At 51.0% G+C, this 17,812-nt stretch overlaps 1 protein-coding gene across 1 annotated transcript in view; it reads right to left on the reverse strand.

Annotated features, from left to right (window-relative positions):
* The window catches only part of CPXM2 (carboxypeptidase X, M14 family member 2), a 92,340-nt gene extending 74,922 nt beyond the window's left edge, over positions 1-17,418 (reverse strand). Inside the window, exons 1-2 of the mRNA XM_069460256.1 lie at positions 16,999-17,418; positions 8,024-8,122 (exon numbers count right to left, since the gene is read on the reverse strand). Coding sequence (XP_069316357.1) covers positions 8,024-8,122; positions 16,999-17,284 — 385 coding nt within the window. The 5' untranslated portion in view covers positions 17,285-17,418. The remainder of the gene's footprint in view (positions 1-8,023; positions 8,123-16,998) is intronic.
* Positions 17,419-17,812: the final 394 nt, after the last annotated feature.

Here is a 17,812-nt window from a genome sequence, read left to right on the forward strand (position 1 = left end):
AGAAGTTAGAATTCCTTCGGTTTTAAGTTCTCAAAGAAACATCTGGTCCCAGTCCCGGGACCTGCGATCACAATACCACCTCCCATGGCTGGGGCTTTTCTCTGCCCTTCGGACAGCACCACTGAGGACGACAGGAGTGCCGCTTTGGTGACCAAGCAATGGAGGAGAAACATGTGCTTCCGAGCTTAACTTAAATATCTGTAATCACAGAGTAAAAGAAAAAAATCTCTGTTGGAACTGTATATTTCTATCACAGCGTCAATCAATGAGATAATGACTAGGTTTACAGAGTGCCTGAAATAATGCGGAACGTGCTGCAGCCCCTCACCCCCGCCCCCCCCAGCGTTCTGCGAGGTCCGCGGTCCGCGGGCCGCGGGGCAGCGGCTCTGGCAAGAATTGCTCCGAAAGGACTGGACGCTGCAGCCGCAGCTTCGGGACCAGGATGAGCTCCCCACACCTCCGACAAACACAAATGACAAATCCTTTACCGTCAAATCAAATTTCTGTTGCTTCTAGGAAGAAAAAGGCTCTAATCCCAAGAAGCACGTGGGTGAGGAGAACACAGAAAAAGCGTGAAAAGAACACTTCAGGAAAATATTAATTAGAGATCAGAGATGTGTCACAATCTGGAGGAAAGGAGAGTGACAGTCATTAGAGATGAACCTGCTTTTCTCCTGGAGAGCGCGCGGCTCTCTAAGAACACGTAAGAACATGCCGTGCCGAGCGGAGCAGCATCCCCCAGCCCCGGGCTCTGTTCCCCCGGTGAAGATGAGACCCCCTGCCTGGTTCTACCTCCATCCCCCCGACACACACCTCATTAGCTCTGTCCCGTGCTAGAGGTCTCTGCATTGCAGCCACTTTACAAAACAGTCATTAGCCCACTGGCGTAGATTCATCATTCCTCCTCCTCCTCATCATCACCACCATGGATTATCATATACGCACGTCAACTCTCAAACAAACTGCAAGCGCCCATTGCCTTTAACATCATGGAGTTCTTTGCCACCCGGAAGTTGCATGGCACAGTGAGGGCACAGCATGTACGTTAGGATTCTGAATCTGGGGCATCTCTCCCAATACCCTGCCCCCATTATCCCAAATCTGTCCTGGGTGGGGTAAGGGGGAGAAAGCTGTGAGAGTCATGTCAGGACAATTGCTTTAAAAGCGTAGTGGCTTGGGGAGTGATAGGGCTGACCTGCAAGCAACCACCATGAGCCAGACCCTCTGGAGACATCCTGTCATTTAACCTTCACAATGACCATGAGAGATGGGCATTTTCATCCCCAATTTACACACGAACAAACTGAGACGCAGGCAGGCTGGACAGGGTTAAACAGCTACTAAGTGTCCGTGTTAGAATCTGAAAATCAAGTGTGACATAAAATCCCAAGCACGGTCTTTATGCCATCTCACTCAACAGCTCAAGAGTACAGCACAAATGCCAAGTGGCTTGGCGGTGTTTGGGGTCACACTGGGAAAGAGCTGGAGCCGGAACAGGCGTCACCCGCTGGCGGAGCACAGCTCAGCGTCCGGGGCCCTGTGGCCTGCTGTGATCCACTCAAGACACCACGGGCACTGCCAGGAACAGGCTCACAGGCCTCCTGAACTTTGCTTTCATTGTCGCCTATAAAAGAAATAGCTTTGACGTGCGGAATTCTTTCCTTCCCCTTTCTGAACTTGACATTCCCTTGGTCAATGAAGTGTGGAGGCAGCTTCCTGGAGTGCTGAGAATGTGTTTGCAGGGGGCTCTGCCTGCCCCAGACGCCTCCGGCTCCCCAGAAGGGCAGGGCCTCTCCCTGGGAGATTTCTCTCTTGGGAAATCTCTGCACTGGTCCTAGCCTCATCTGGTCACCTTTGGAAAGCTCTTTAACACCAGCCACATCAGAGATGACCCTTCAGTCCCTCACCACGGGGCTCCTCCAGGCAGCAGCCTGCACCCTGAGCATCAGAATCTCCCAGGCAGCTTAAAGACAAGCATGTCCTGACCCCTCCCCAGAGACACTGATCAACAGGACAAAAAGGGGCCCTGGCACTGCTCTGAGGCTCCCAGAAGATTCTTCTGAGACCACCAGTGCTTCAGAGAGTCCCTCACAACCTGGCTGGGTCTCTTCCCTGTGAGGCTACATGACCTCAGGGATTTCCTTTCCCAGGCCCCAGTGGAAACTCTCCGTGAATTGGGTCTCAGCCCAGGGCGGCTCATGTCTGGAGTCAGAGCCTCCTTCGGCCTCAAAATCTCTGACCACTTATTTCCTTAAACATCCAGATCGGTGTCCCCTTCATCTGAAACGCCTCCCGAGCCTCCCCTCGGCACCACCACCCCTGGACTCCACCCTCCCCACCCTGCCTGGAGTCCAGCCTCCCAGAAAGAGTTCACACCGTCAACGCCGCAGTTAAACTGTCTCCCTGCGGAGATTGTGAGCCTCAAGGGCAGTGATGAGTTTTCGGCCTTGAATTCCCAACGCCCACCAATGTTTCCCAAAATAGTGGATGGATGTGCACTGTGACCCAACATAGCTGATAACCCCATGTCTGCGTCATCACGGAAAACTGATGTTTTGTTCTTTATACATTGCTTATAAAGCCCCCAAAGGAAGTATTGGTTCAAAAGGGCAATTCTCAAACCTCAATCACTTGCTATTTTCATCTTCATGAATTTTTCTACATCCATGTACCTACCACCTGCACTAGTATTTACTTCATATTTTTGTTTAAATCAGATTATTTTAATGAAACTTTTGTTAGTGTAAAAGGAAAATTTATCGCTAGAAGATAACAAAGGAAAATACCTTTGGAAACTTGGGGTAGGAAAAAAAATTTAACATGAAACGAAAAGTACTAACCACGACATAAAATACTGATGATCGGTTGATATTAAACTTAAGAGCATATTATTCAAAAGACAGCATTGCTAGAGTGAAAGGTGAGCCAAGGAGAGGGAGAAGAGATTTGCTGTGCATATATCCAGCACAGGACCAAGTCCAGAGCATTTTTAAGAAAAGCAAACAAACAGAAAACCCTCCTATAAACCAATAGGAGAAACAATGGCAAAAGACCTAAGCAGGTATTCACAAAAGAAGTTATCCCAATGGCAAGCAAGCATTGGTCATTATTATCAGGAAAATGCAAATTAAGAACACAATGAGATATCAGTGTACATCCACCAGTCTGAATAAAATTAAAGACTGACGATATCAAATGCTGATGAGGAAGTGAAGCAACTGAAATTCTCATTCGCTGCTAGTATGAGTGTTACTTGGTACAATCAATTTGGAAAAATCTCTAGCAGCACTTATTAAATACTCATACCCTACGATCCAGCAATTCTTCTGGGTCTACACCCAACAGAAACGCATTCATGCATACACCAAAAGACACATACAAGAATGATCCTAACAACACTACTTGCAATAGCCAAAAACTGAAAACAACCCAAATGCTCACCGATATGAGAATGAATAAATAGCTTGTGGTATAGTTAGGCAATAACATATTATAAATCAATATAGGACACTATAGTATACCACCCTATGTACAACAATGTGCATGAATTTCATAAATATGATATTGAGCAAAAGAGGCCAGACACAAAAAAGTATACAAAGTATGATCCCATGAATTTTATTACGTTCAAAAACAGGCAAAAGTAGTCTCTGACGGTGTTTATCTTTGAGAAGGAGCAGGGGTAGCAGTTGCTGGCTGGGAATAGGAGGGAGGCTCGAAATGGACACCTTAGAAGAGCAAAAATATGTAAAAGACAAAAGACTGCTAGAAACCGGGCACTGGACTGTACTAGGGGATCCGCGTGTCGACCTGGCCAACATTTATAGATCTGAGAAAAGGCTAGACTGCCCCTCCCGGAGAAAATCTGGCTGGATCTTGCCTCATTCAAAGAAGAGGAGAGAACACACACTAATGTGTAGTCTCTAAGGAACAAAAATGCCACAAAAAGAACATAAAAAGAGGTACACCATCCAAAAGACTCAGAGAAATGATGTAACTTTAAAAGAGATTTAATGTAAATGTCAGGAAAATATTTTATTCAGAAATTGTTCATCCTAAATATATATAATCCAAGCAACATGGCTTCCACAGCCATAAAAAACAATGCTGAAGTAAAAAATATATATATATATTAAATACAAAAATATGTAAAATAAGCCCAAATATCAAGAAAACTAAAACTACAAAGACAGAATTAAAACCCACAAGGGAAGATCTATTGTTTTTGAACTGGGGTCTTTGTTGATGGAGTATAGAAAAATAAATAAAAAATTCTAGCACTTGGGGAGGCCGAGGCAGGAGGATAGCTTGAGCCCAGAAGTTCGAAGCATTCACAGCCTCTCAGAACCAAAGCGCTATGCAGAGGAATCAGTATGACATGAAAGAGGAGGGGACGGGGGTCAGGAAAGCAAAAGAGAGGCAATCAGGGAAGGCTTCCTGGAAGCAGCATTTGCAGAACACTTAAGTTCTAAGGCAGGGATGGCAAGCTATAGCCCCTGTGAGGGCCAAAGCCATCCCACCACCTGCTTCTGGATGGTCCATGACATAAAAGTCAATTTTATATATTTTAAGGATTACACTTTAAATGGTTATGTAAATACTTACATAATATCCTTGATTTCGCCTCTTAACCAATAAAGCATAAAATATTTACAATCTGATCCTTTAAAGAAGTTTGCCAATCCCTGTTCTAAAGCACAAAAAAAATCACAAGATAGCAAGTCAAAGTCATAGCTGACATTTGCTGAGAGTTTACTCTGTACTGTGTGTGCTACACTCTGCAGACATTATTTAATCTCCACAATATGCCTATAAAGAGGATATTATCCCTACATTACAGAGGAGGAAACTGAGTCACAGAGAAGTGAGTAACTTATCCAGAGTCTCGGCAGCCAGTGAGTGTAGAATCTGATGCCACACCTGCCCTCTCAGTCACTAACTTAGAAGCCCGTCCAATTCCCTGCAGAGAGAACGTGTGAGCAGAGATTAAGGCACAGGACACATGTGAAAAAAAAGCCCCCACCTGGCAGAGAAAAAAGGGAAGCCGAGGCCAGAAATGGGCCAAATCATGGTGGGAATTGCTAAGTAGGAAATATTCTGCAACCAATGCATGGTAAATAACATGGCCATATGGTAATTTCACTGCAAGGCTGTTATAGCAACAAAAAATTAGAAACAACCTAAATGTGGATCATTGGGTGGTTAAATTATAAAACGTCATAGAATCTTTTGAAAAAACAAGGCTATTCTTTATCTTCATTGTATTGGTCAGCTATTGCCGTGTAACAAACAGCCCCAGGCTCTTAATAGCACACAATCAGCATTTACTTCTCAGGTGTCTGTAGATCAGCTGGGCTCAGCTGGGTGGCCCTGGGCTGCAGGTTGGGCCCTATCTGTTCCACTCATCGCTCAGCCTCCTTGGACCAGTGGTCTAGGGGTGCACATTCTTCTCATGGAGATGGCAGAGGCCCACAAAGCAAATGAAACAAGCAAAGCCTTGGCTCAGAACGAGCACATGGTCCCTTCACCTTAGTCTGTTGGCCTAAACAAGGCACATGGACCAGCCCAAAGCCAAGTGACTTCACTTTTTAAAAAGGGAACTGAAAAGTTATTAATACATGGCAAAGGGTGTGGACATGGGGAAAGGTGAAGAATTAGAGCAATGACTCAACCAACTTCATAAACTGTTATAGAACAACATCCAGAATGTATTTTGGATACTTGCCACAGCTGACACTGTTCCTTAATCACAATGGCAGCCACAGACATATTCTCTTCCTTAAAGTGGATGTTCCCCAAGGGTGACTTCCACATTAGAGACGAGTTTTATAATGCCATCCACTCACACAACACGATGTGGTTAACATCTGCACTGGCCACCACCTTGACCGTGACGCAGCTGGCATCTCAGCACCCCAACATTCTTCCACATGTCCCTCGAGGCCCCCGAGTGCAACCCCAAGAGGTGCTAAGAGGCGGCTGGACTCAGGGTCCTGAAAATGCCCCAGTGCACATCTGAGGCCCCACTTGCTCAGCCCTGACCGCAGGCCTCTGTCCCTCACTGCTACACCACCCTGCCACCACGCGCATCGCCGCCACGGCCACCATCCACACATCAGAGATCCGCCAGTTGCTTCTGTCCTTAATTGTCCTCAACCCCTCCTTTTTTTTTGTTAATAGAAGAAGTTTCACAGGCTAAAAATGACATCTAGAGCATTCAGTGAATCAGAGCCATGTTGGCTGCCTTTGAGAACAGCGACCCTCACCTGACAGAGCTGCAAGGCCAAGGTCAGGGGACAGCCCCGAGTGGGCCAGTGCAGGGTGGGGTGTGTGGAGGGGGCATATCTGTGGCAGAAAAGGAGTCAAGTTCAGATGTCAGTGTGTGTGTGTATAGAAATGGCCCTTCCAAAATCCTTCTGAAATTGCCTCCCAGAATTTCAATAACATCCAATTCTGGTAATGCAGAACCAAGATAATTCAAACCAATCCTCTGTGGAAGCTACTAAAAAAATCTGGACAAAATATGTTTTCAGATATGTGTGAAAGCATTTAAGAATGAACAAGACAATGGAGAACTACCAGGCCCAGAGCTGATGGCAGCAAGAACCCAGAGAGGCGAGGCCAACACTCAAAGCAGCCTTAGCCAAGTGGCATTTGTGATCCTAAGGAAACAGCTGGTGCCGTGTCAGCCTGCTAAGGCAAGAGCACAAAAAATCAACGTCCAAGGCCGCTCCAGGCGGGCAGTCCCATTGCCCCCATTCAGGTGAGCCGCCAAAGCACCACACCGTCAGGGCGAACCAGCAGCAACACAGCCTGGCACCGCGCTGGGCATACACTCTCCCTAATATACGGAATCCTCTCGATGGGCACGGCACACGCCTGCCCACTCTGAGATGGAATGTACTTTACACTGAGCGAGTGACGGCAGAAGTTCACTGTTGTTGACTCTGCTTGTGTTTTAGCGGTACTTTAGTCATCTCTGTGATTCCTCTGATGGCGAGCTCTTGGTTAGAAGCACGGCCTCATCCGTTACCTTGTGCCTAAGGAAACATGCAGTGCCTTCTGTGACAACCAGCTCTGTTACACGGCTTACGGGCTCGCATGTCAGCAGGAAATGAGTCCTGCCTCTGCAAATGCAAATTTGTGAAATGCACTGTTTATTTTGATCAGGCCATATTGCAAAGCAAAAAGTCTAGAATGAGAAAATCTTGGGTTCAAATCCCTGTTGTGCCACCTACAAGCTGCATAATCCTAGGCAAATTACCCCCTTACCAAGTCATTTTCCTCATCTGTAAGATATGGATGATAATAATAATAATACCTACTATACCACAATAATAATACCCACTCAGAGGGGCCCTGGGAGATGTCAAACATTGGGCCAAGTGCCTGGAAACTACACAAATGCTCAATAAGTGGCTGCTATTACTAATATTAGCAGAAATGTGATCCTGGACACCACAGTTTAGAATAATAAAGATACAATAATAGTAATAGCCATAGCTAGTGGGCTCAGAGCTTACTCATGAGTCTAGAACTAATACCTTTGAACTTTCTAAGGCAGGTAGGTAAAGGCCCAATATGTTCATGTGACTGTAAGACGCCAGGCCTAGCACTGCATATTTTGGAAGCAGACTTGATCTCTGAGCTCCGAGGCTTTGGGGCCGGGATGGGAAATAAGTAAATGCACACCCAAGGCTGTGGGCAGCTAAGAGGCCCTACAAGAAAGGAAACGATGTTGTCTTCGAGGAGGGAGAGGTGGGGAAAGCAACCCAGAGCTCCAGGAAATTCGGAAATGACTTTAGTCGAATCAATCGGGAAAACCTGGCTGTGAGGTCTGATGTGCTACAGACGCTGCCAGGAAGTTCTCAGCCCGCACGATGGGTAAGAATAGACAGCAGCCCCCGGGCAGCCCCACGCCAGGGAACCTGTAGTCCTGCTGCTGCACCAGGGCCTGCGCCCTCCCGCCCTCCCTGGCCAGGTGAGAGGACCCGGGCGGGGGCTCTCTGGGAGCTTCACTTACTCTCTCTGACATCTTCATGGGCCACAGGGACATTGTGATCATCGTTGGCAGCCTTCTCAGAGCTCTTGGTTCTCATGCCTTTTCTGTTGTTTTTTTTACCTAAAAAGGGAGAGAGAGAAAGAGATGTCTTTACTTCCACATAAGTCAGGGAAGACTCAGGTTGCCGAGAACTCAACCATCCTCTCCTGCACAGCAGCCATCTCCCCCTCTGCTCCCCTGACCTCAAAGATGATGCCTTGGACTTTAAGGGGTCTCTGGTTAAAGGAAAGGAAGCACATTATTATAGACACCTAGGAAAATACACACGCCTAATAAAAACAATGTACACCTGTGCAAGCTGTCACCACTGTAAGACTGCAGAATGCTGTGCACAGTGCATTTGACCCTGACTGAGGCCCAGGCATAGCATATATAATTGCTGGGACAGGAAGTGGAAGTCCAGAGCTAGCATTTCGCACCATACTGGGCTTCTCCCACCCCACTCTCCCAGGCCCTGGCTTGGTCCCCGTGTGTGATGATGCTGCCCCTAGTGGGAAAGCCTCCTTGCTGTGGCCTGGGAGGCCTGCCTGCCACACTCCTGCTGACCTCCCAGCTGCTTCTCACCCCAAGCCCCGCTCTCTCCGCTCCGGCAGCACTGGCCTCCTCTCAGCCTTCAGTCATGCTTCCTCCCCACCACAGCGTTGCACCTGCTGCTCCTCTTCCTGGAGTGCCCGTCCCTTCACTCCTGAGCTAAGTAGCTCCTGCAGATCTTGTAAATCTGAGCTCTGGCATCACCTCCTTAAACTGGTCTTCCTGACCTCCCCACCAGAACCAAATCCTCCTTTGATGGGCTCTAATAGCACCTGTCTTGGGCCAAGTTGCCTCTAAGCAGAGCCTGATGCAGGGGTTTGGGTGCACATGACGCATCGAGGGAAGGAGGGAGAGGGGGAGGTGAGGAGCATGGGGTCGGGGATGGAGCTCAGCAAGGCTGCGGTCTTGGCGCGAGTCTGGCTCTGCAGATCCCGGGGGACCTCTGGAGCAGCAACTGCACACAGAGCTGCCCCCACTTGAAACGAAGGGCTGCCATCTCTACTGCACTTGGCCTCTGGCTACAAACTGACCACCTGGGGAATGGGAGATGCAGCCTCCCCAGGGCACTTTTGCAGAGGTGGGAGCAGCTGTGAGCCACCCATGGCTGAGACTCCCCGCAGCTGGAAGACAGGTGCCTGCGGGAAGGAACACCTGGGCAGGGCGCCGGCAGCCCCACCGCAGCTCTGCACGCCTGTCCTGGGAGGCAGCAGCACAGTGGCAATGGGAACTGTCTGTTCATGAGGGCAGGGACTGGCTTTGCTCACGGCTCTGTCTCCAGAGCCTGGGACCTCAGAGGTGGGATGAAGGAATGAACAAACAGACCAGCAAGGCAGGGGATGACCAAACAGACAAAAACGAGGTGAGCAGGTCTGTGGAGAAAAACACTTAGTTTGGATTTTAAAAAGCAAGTTGAAATACCAAAAACAGCTAGTGGATTGTGCCAATTAACAAATAATTTCAGATTAATCTATAGTCACCCCCCCCAAAAAAAAGTATACTTATTAAGAAAACCTTAAATCTTCAAGAAATTCAGAGGTTATATTGGGCTCAGCCAAGAGAAATCCTCTTTTTGTTATGTTCTGAGGTGATGCCTGCTGGAAATATCTTTCATTTTTCATGTAAGCTGAAAAAAAACCCACAAAATTAAGTGCCCTGATTAGGGTCTACAAGCCGATAAAGCAAAACTTTCATAAAAGCCAGAGGAGAAAGGCTGACCCAGAGACCTGGACACGCCACATCTGCCTTGATGCCATGTCGGGGTGTGGCCCATTCCGGTGGGCGGGAACATCACGCCTGTCAGGAAAACCATCAGAGAAGGCCACCTCCAAAAGAGCCTGACGGACCGTCTGTTAAGACCACGGTTGTTTGGCAAAATAGGTGGCATAACTTTTGATAATGCTGAGTCTATTTGGCAAAAAGATAAGATGTTTTACAAAAAAAAAAAATTTATAGAATACATGAGGAAAAAGCCAAAGTTCTGGGAAAGAATGTTGCATTCCAGCCTTCCACAGCAGTCAGCATTCACGGCAAGCCTTCCCTCTGTCAGGGCAGCCTCTCTGGAGCCTCCAGGGGGACAAGCAGGGGGAGTGAGAGCCAGAGAGCATGGCCCAGGGAGCACCCCAACACCACGGCCCAGGTAGCACCCCAACACCACGGCCCAGGTAGCACCCCAACACCACGTCCCAAGTAGCACCCCAACACTGCACCCCAGGTAGCACCCCAACACCACGGCCCAGGGAGCACCCCAACACTGCACCCCAGGTAGCACCCCAACACCACGGCCCAGGTAGCACCCCAACACCACGGCCCAGGGAGCACCCCAACACCACGCCCCAGGGAGCACCCCAACACCACGCCCCAGGGAGCACCCCAACACCACGGCCCAGGTAACACCCCAACACCACGGCCCAGGGAGCACCCCAACACCACGCCCCAGGGAGCACCCCAACACCACGCCCCAGGGAGCACCCCAACACCACACCCCAGGGAGCACCCCAACACCATGCCCCAGGGAGCACCCCAACACCACACCATATGCAGATCCAGGCTGTGAGAAAACCCAGCCCCGCTCAGCTCTCCGACCCCAGTAAAGGTCCAGATGTCGGGCAAATGTCCTGCTACCCAGGAGAGTTTGATCTCCCCGGGGGCCAACATGTGGAGAACAGACTTCCCCAAGGATGGGACAAATGGCACCTGACCTGTAGTGCCACTGAACAAAGACGGCTTCTATCGTCTCCCCGTGAACACTGCCATCAAGCCCACATGCCACAAAGCACTACTCCAGCTGCTGGAAGAGGGACAGCTGACGTGTGCAGCGTGATTCACAACTTACAAGGCATTTTCACATCGGTTCTAACACCCAGTCTTGGCAAGGACCCACTGAGGGCAGGAAGTTCCTCTTGAGGATCATTTACAGGTACACGGGGGCTCAGAGAGGAGAAGAGAGCTGCCCCAGGTCACCGACAGAGCCAGGAGGCGACAGAGCTGGAGACTGCCTCCAAATCTGGGCCCTTCCCAGACAGCACATAGCGCCCCCCTTCGCAGCCCCTTCCTCTCTTCCGACAAGAAAGGCGGCATATGGTCGCACAGATGAAAGGAGAAAGTCAAGCGGCAGGAGCGCCGGAGGAGCCGGAACCAAATCAACGTCTCCGTCTGGGCCGCGTGACAAAACAGAATTCCTTAAAAGTGGCAAACTGAATGCAGGCCACATGTTCTATTCTGGTCCCCAGTGGTAAATATAATTCTTGGTTAATAGAAAACTATTTTTTCCCTTCTCTATACAAAGACCTTACAGTAGCACCCTCCAGAAGCTGGAAAACATGGTTTGCTGCATTTTTGCATTTTCCCCAGGAAATTCCAGTCAAGCAGGCCGTGCATTCCCACTTTTGAAGGATCTGCCCAGGGCTCTGAGGTCCTTGCCTGCTTCTGGTTAAGGAACTCACATCAGGAGGAAGAAAAAACCAAACGTGTTCTCGGGAGCTCCCCAGAAATGCAGCCTCACGGCCTCAGGACAAACGATAACCACAGCTTCCTACTCACCGCAAACACGTGAGGATCTCCTGGGACCCTCACGCAGGGAGAGCCAGGGGAACTCCGCAGGTGAAAGCCCAAACAAAATCAGTTAGAAATGCCTGCTCCATGCGACGTTAGCACGGAAAGGGCCACCACGTGGGCAGGAACCACCTGTGCCCTCATCCAATTCTGAGGACAGTCATCTCCCTGAGGAGCAAGGATCCCGGGCGACCGGGTGGATCAATTAAGCAATCAATCAATCAAGATCCCCCCCCACCGGCCCTCTCCACTGTGTCTTCTCTGGGCAGGCAGCCTGGCCAGCCCTCGCCTGCTCTGCGCCAGACGTTGCTGCGGAGGACACAGCCTCCATCAGACCTGGGGCCTGAGGGACGAGCAGGGTCAGCTAGTGCCACAGTGCCTTAGTGGCCCCCACTCCCACTCTCAGTGCAGCCAGCAGCCGCTTTCCTGTTTTGCACCCAAATAGAGTCCTTTGCCTGGAACAGACACCTGGTAGCGAGGCAGGTGGGCATGTGCCTGCACCGTGCCGGGCCCCGTTTGTATCTGCCGGTCCCAGCTGGGGTTCCACTTGGAAACAGAGCCCGAGACAAGAAGGCCTTGGGCACACACTGTATCTGAGAGAGGATTTCACATAGCAGCAGTGAAAAGGCAAAGGGAGTGAGAAAGGGGAAAGAAAACACCAATAACGCAGGCTGCGGTGTCTGGCAGGACCCACGGGGACTTGACCAGGCTGTGGCGTCCGAGGAACTGGGAGGAAGGTGCCTGTGAGCTGCTCCTCCAGAGGGTGGGAGGCTGGGCACTGACCCATCCCACCGCACACCTGCCTGGGACACTTGGGTTACTGTTGTTCCCATGCCACAGTGAGGAAGTGAGGCCTGGAGAAGTCACACGTGCTTGTGAATGGCAGAGCCAGACTTTGACCCCAGCTCTCTCTGAATCCTGAGCAAACTTCATGTGGATCATCTACACATGCCTTGCAAAGATCAGGTATTCCACACAAATCTCTGACATCAGAGCCTTAAATTAACATTTGAAGGTGTTTTGTGCCATGCCAACCATCCTGTGATGCCCAATGAGTAGCCAGCTGGCTGCCAGCCAGATGTGGACCCAGCCCTTCCACGTGGCCATCCAAAGAAGCCCTAATTTCATGAGTCTTGTGATCCCAGACCAGCAGCTTCCATAGCTGGGGCCTGAGAGGGCCACAGAGGGTGAAGCCATTGCTGGTAGCACCAAGCCTGAGAGCTCAGGCTCCCTGGCCCCCAGGGACATCCAGAGGAGACCCCCCACCTCAAAAATCCAAGCTCCAGAGGCCAGGCTGCCGTCAACCCCCGTGAGACCGGCAGGCACAGGCACTTGGGGCACAGAGGAAACACAGTGGCTATTTTTAAGAACCACAGCGTCCAAGCCAGCTTCCCCACATGTGGGTGTGTCCTCCTTTATTATCCATGCACGAGCCCTGGTTTCTAGAGCCGTGGGCACAGTCAGGAGGGAACGTGCCAGAATTAGTAGTTGACTTTGGAAAGCATTCTGGAAAGGAAGGTGGCGTCTTAGAAAGCCGCTTGCTAATGTACAGGAAACGACGTCCTTTCCCTTGGAATTTTGTAGGGAGTCTACCTGGATAAAACACTTCGGATTTAACTCTTAAAGTGACCATATAATCTGGCATTAAGGATTTCGTGTTAACTGTTTAGGTGTGCTAATAGCATTGTGATTGTTTTTAAAAATATATATTGAAATATTTACAAACACATTGTCCTAATCCTCACACTCCAGCTTTGCCCAAGAGAAGACATTTCCATCCAAAAGCCAAACACTGCAAAACACTCTGAAAAGAGATGAAGCAAAGCTTAAATGTGAAGCCCTTTCCACCAACTGGTTTGCAGCACACACAACAGAAAGGACTTTGTTTACAACCAAATATGCTCAAATAACAACTCTTTGGTGATTTTCCCCCACCACTGGAGCAGAACACTGTAAAAATGCAAACTCAATGATTCTGGGCACAGACATACAAACAAACATGGCTTGATGCCAACCCTGCAAATTCCGTGGGCTCAGGACTCTGGCCGGGATGCGGGTTTGGGCACATTCTAACAGTGGTGCATTCTTGCCATGCTTGAAGAAAGCAATGAACAAAGCACCAAGAGGAACCCAAATTTAAAGGCCACATATCCAAGCCTACTTCTAACCCAATGTGCAATGAAGTCAGAAGGAACAAAAAATCCTCAAATCACTTATTCAAACCAATAATTCAGTTTATTATTTTGTTTGTTTGTTACTGTCAAGAGGGAGGGAAAAGGTGAGTTATAAAGCTATAGTTTATTTCTCAGTTCTATTTTCTTCTCCAAAAAGAGCACGGCTACAAACCAAGGTCATAAATGTGGAGATGGTACGCAAAGTAAGCACACCCCAAATCTACCAGCATGCCCAAAATGTGGCCCCTTACCTGATCCTTAACCCTGGCAATAATAAAAACTGAAGACCTGAGACTCACTCCTGGGCCCCAGTCACTCCAACTGCAGGGATCTAGAAACTGTGGAATTCGACTAGAAACAGCTGAAAAAATGGAATTAGAGAGAAACACGTTGTCAGGTCCATATGAGGCAGAGCATTCTAGCAATCAGCACTGTTCATCCAATGAATGGTGAGAGCCCCTCCACGGAAGTGTGTGAACAGAGGTCAGACAGCTCACCGTCAGAAGCTGCCGTGAACAAGAACTTGCCCTCAGATTAAGCCACCACTTAACATGGGAAAAACTAATTTTCTCCTAGTGCAGTTTCACTGCACAAAACTATCACTGACTTCTCTAATGAAGGTCATTCTTAAGCGTCTCCCCTACTTCTCCACTTGGGGTCCAGAGTGGTGGGTTCCTCTGACCAAACACACACACACACAAAAAAAAAAAAGACAGTTAAAAGTATAAGAAAAATATCACACTTGGCTTGTCGCAATTCATTAGAAAGGCTGCTGAACAGCAGCAGGCCTGGAGGCAGAGGCAGCTCCCCCAAGAGGCCTCTGATCTGAGTCTCTAGAATTTCCAAGGGCCTGTTATCCCTTTGGGGCTCCGCGATCCATGCGAATGCCAGAGGCTGGCAGGGCTGGGCAGCCCATTTCCTGCAGGGGAAGTGGCTATTCACCGGGAATCAATAGGCTTCCTCCCTCGCAGCCCGTTTCTACCTGCAAGATGATGTTCCAAAAGCAAACAACCTTCTTCTTGCAAATGAGGTTGCACCCTGCTTTCTCCTTCAGAGACCCCAGTCCAAGGCTGGCAAGTGCTGATGCCCAAAGGACTAAGGAGAGTCACCTCCCTCCCCATTGTACCGTCTGAGTCTGCAGACACATCAGCCTGTGGACACTGCTGAGGCCAGGCCGTGACTTTCTGAGCTGTTTTCTGTAGGGAAAGAAAGCTATCTTGGGAATGATGGCTGGCCACCAGTCAGAGTTCCCAGAACAATAGAGCCCCGGGAAGCATGGCCCAAGCCCCAAGACCAACTGAGCTCCCCTCCGTATTCATCTCATTAACACCCCACACTTCTGTGCAACCCTAACTGCTGTGAGTTCCATGAGGGCGGGCGCCAGGGCCCTCTTGCGCTCTCTATCCTAGGACCTCACCGAGACACTGGTGCTAAGCAGGCTCTTGGTAACCACCTATGGAACGAATGAAGGTCCACAGGACCAGCACAACCATAAGCTGGCAGGCACCCCGGAAGCTGCTGGTGAAAGGCCTTTATAGCAATTGACAAAGTGAGGCTTTAATCTTCCTATTCGCAGATGCCACAGCTGCAGTTCAGGAAGCTGAGGCATGAGCCCTCATCCTGGGTGTTAGGCATGGTCTTCACACCCCAATCTGGGGCTTCTCCCCCTTTTCCTCCTGCCACCACCCCAGTGACTACCAGAACCCAACACATGCATCTACTACCCACCCCACCCTGTCATGCCCAGTGCTGGGCTAAACCAGACCCTACAAAACAGATTTGGTTCAAACGACCTAGCCAAAAAGGCCTCGAGGTGAAAAACACAGGAGAAAGGCTTTCAAATCTCCCGAGTCAGCAAGTGACACCCCACAAGTTACTTAAGCTTTCTGAGCCTCAGGTTCCTCATCAGAAAAACAAGAACACCCACCCTCCAGAGCCACTGAAAGGAGTAAATGAGATGATTGAACATAGAGCTCCTAACAGTCACAGCGACATCCTACAAATACGAGTGTCTCTTCCCACTCCCACTCCTGTGGCTGAACCACTGTGGCCTTTATACACCTTAATCCCCATAGCTCCTCCTGAAACACTGGAAATTCTGGCTGGTTCTGTTCAGGGCTGTTTACAACTCACAGAAATGCCTGCAGATTCCAAGTTGCCCACAGATTGAAACACGACAAGGCCTCCGCTCATGTACAAAGCGGGGTGTGCAGATGGGCCCACCCTTTCAAGAGTTCTGGGTCCCCAGCCCCACCACCTTCCTGCCTGCTGACTGTCACGAGCGGTTTACCCAAACAAAGACGATGCCTTCTGTGCCCGGAGCTCTGTCATGGTGGTACATAAAAAAAATCTCCTTTCCGGAAAGCCACTGCAAGGCAGGAGAATTTGGCCACAATCCTGCTCGCTCCCCTCAATTGCAATACTAGACCTGCAGCCCCCTGCAATTGGAGCAGAGAACACTTGGAACAACTAATAGAAAGGCACACACTTCCCAAGGTGTGTAACAAACCCAGCAGAAGTAGTTTCCCCACGACAGGCCTGGCAGAGACTGAGGATGGATTTGAGAAGGGTGTGAGGATGGATAGAAGTCAGCCCTTTCTGCAGCTCTGGAGTCCGGGCTGCAGCAGAGACCAGGCATGGGCTCCCCAGGCTGCGCCATCCAGCCCAGCAGGGCAGAGGATTCAAGGGACTCGCTGAAAGGGAGGGGGAGCTGCGGGGACACAGGTTGGGTAAAGGCCCACTCAGAGCTCTCCCCAGAAAGGTTATCTGCCAAAACAGGCCAGTCATTCACATCACCAAGTTGAAATTTCACTCTCAAGAAAGCGCCGCAAGAAGACTGAAGAAGTGTGTAGAAAAGGAAAAAGTTTTCTGCAGAGAGCTCCTTCCCCCAAGGGATTTCAAGCTGGGGCAGAGAGACCCGGCTCCCTTGGCAGCTGCCCAACCGCACAGCTCTGTCTCTACCAGGCAGATAGAGCCAGAGCTGGGAAGCGGGTCAAGGTCAAGTTCTGCGGAGCTGGGAGGGGCCGGCGGGAAGCGCAGGTGCTGTCTCTGCGGAGGCCGTGGCAGTGACGGTCGGTTCTCGGGCTCACTAGTCCCAGACACTCAGGAAGGGAAGTCAGCTGTCCCCTTGAGGCACGAAACCACGGGCGTCGCCTCGGGCCGCCCTGCGCAGAAAGTTACCTGGTGGAGGCATCTCCAGAGCCAGTTTTTCTCTCTTGGGAGCTTTCTTGGGCTTGGTGGCCCTCTTGGGCGGTTTGGGCTCCGGAGGGCGCGGCTCCCGCTCCTCCGCCCCGGCCCCGGCTGGCAGCGGCGGTGAGAAGGGCTCAGGCTCGGGCTCGCGGCTCCAGATCTCCTGCACGTAGTAGTCGGGGTCCTCGAGGGCTGCGCCCTGGGCTCCGACCCCAGACAGGGCCACCGCCAGGAGCACCAGGGCCAGCGCGGGCGCGGCGGCCCCCCGGCGGGCCATGCCTGCTCCGCCCCGCGCCCCGGGCAGGGTCACCGGCACCAGGAGCGCCGGGCGGACGGCGGCGCGGGACAGGGGCGCGGGACACAGCAGCGCGGCTCGCCGGGCGCGGGAGGCGGCCGGCCAGCGGCGCGTGTGACCGGCCCGCGGGCTGGGCTGGGCTGGGCAGGGCCGGGCCGGGCCGGGGCGGGGAGGGGCGCGCAGAGGCGCGGGGCGGGCGCAGGGGGGCCGGCCCCGCCCTTCCTCGTCCCTCCCTTTCGCTCAGACCCCGCCGGCGCAGCCCTGGAGGCAGGTGTTGGGGGCCCCTCCACCACCGAGGGACTGTCTCCAGCCCTCCTCTGCCTTCTGCCCCTCAAGACTGGCCATCCTGCTGCCCTGCTGGGCGCGGCTTCCCCAGAGACTTTAAGGAGTTTCAGTCTTAGAAGGAAACTTTGAGGCCTGCTGTGCATTTCTTCGTTTTACAGGTGTAGAAACACGACCCCCAGGTCCTAAGGCAAGTTAGAGTCCGAAACCGGCCCAGACAGCACCGCA

The sequence above is a fragment of the Eulemur rufifrons genome, chromosome 28, assembly GCF_041146395.1.
Source record: "Eulemur rufifrons isolate Redbay chromosome 28, OSU_ERuf_1, whole genome shotgun sequence".
Classification (NCBI taxonomy): domain Eukaryota; kingdom Metazoa; phylum Chordata; class Mammalia; order Primates; family Lemuridae; genus Eulemur; species Eulemur rufifrons.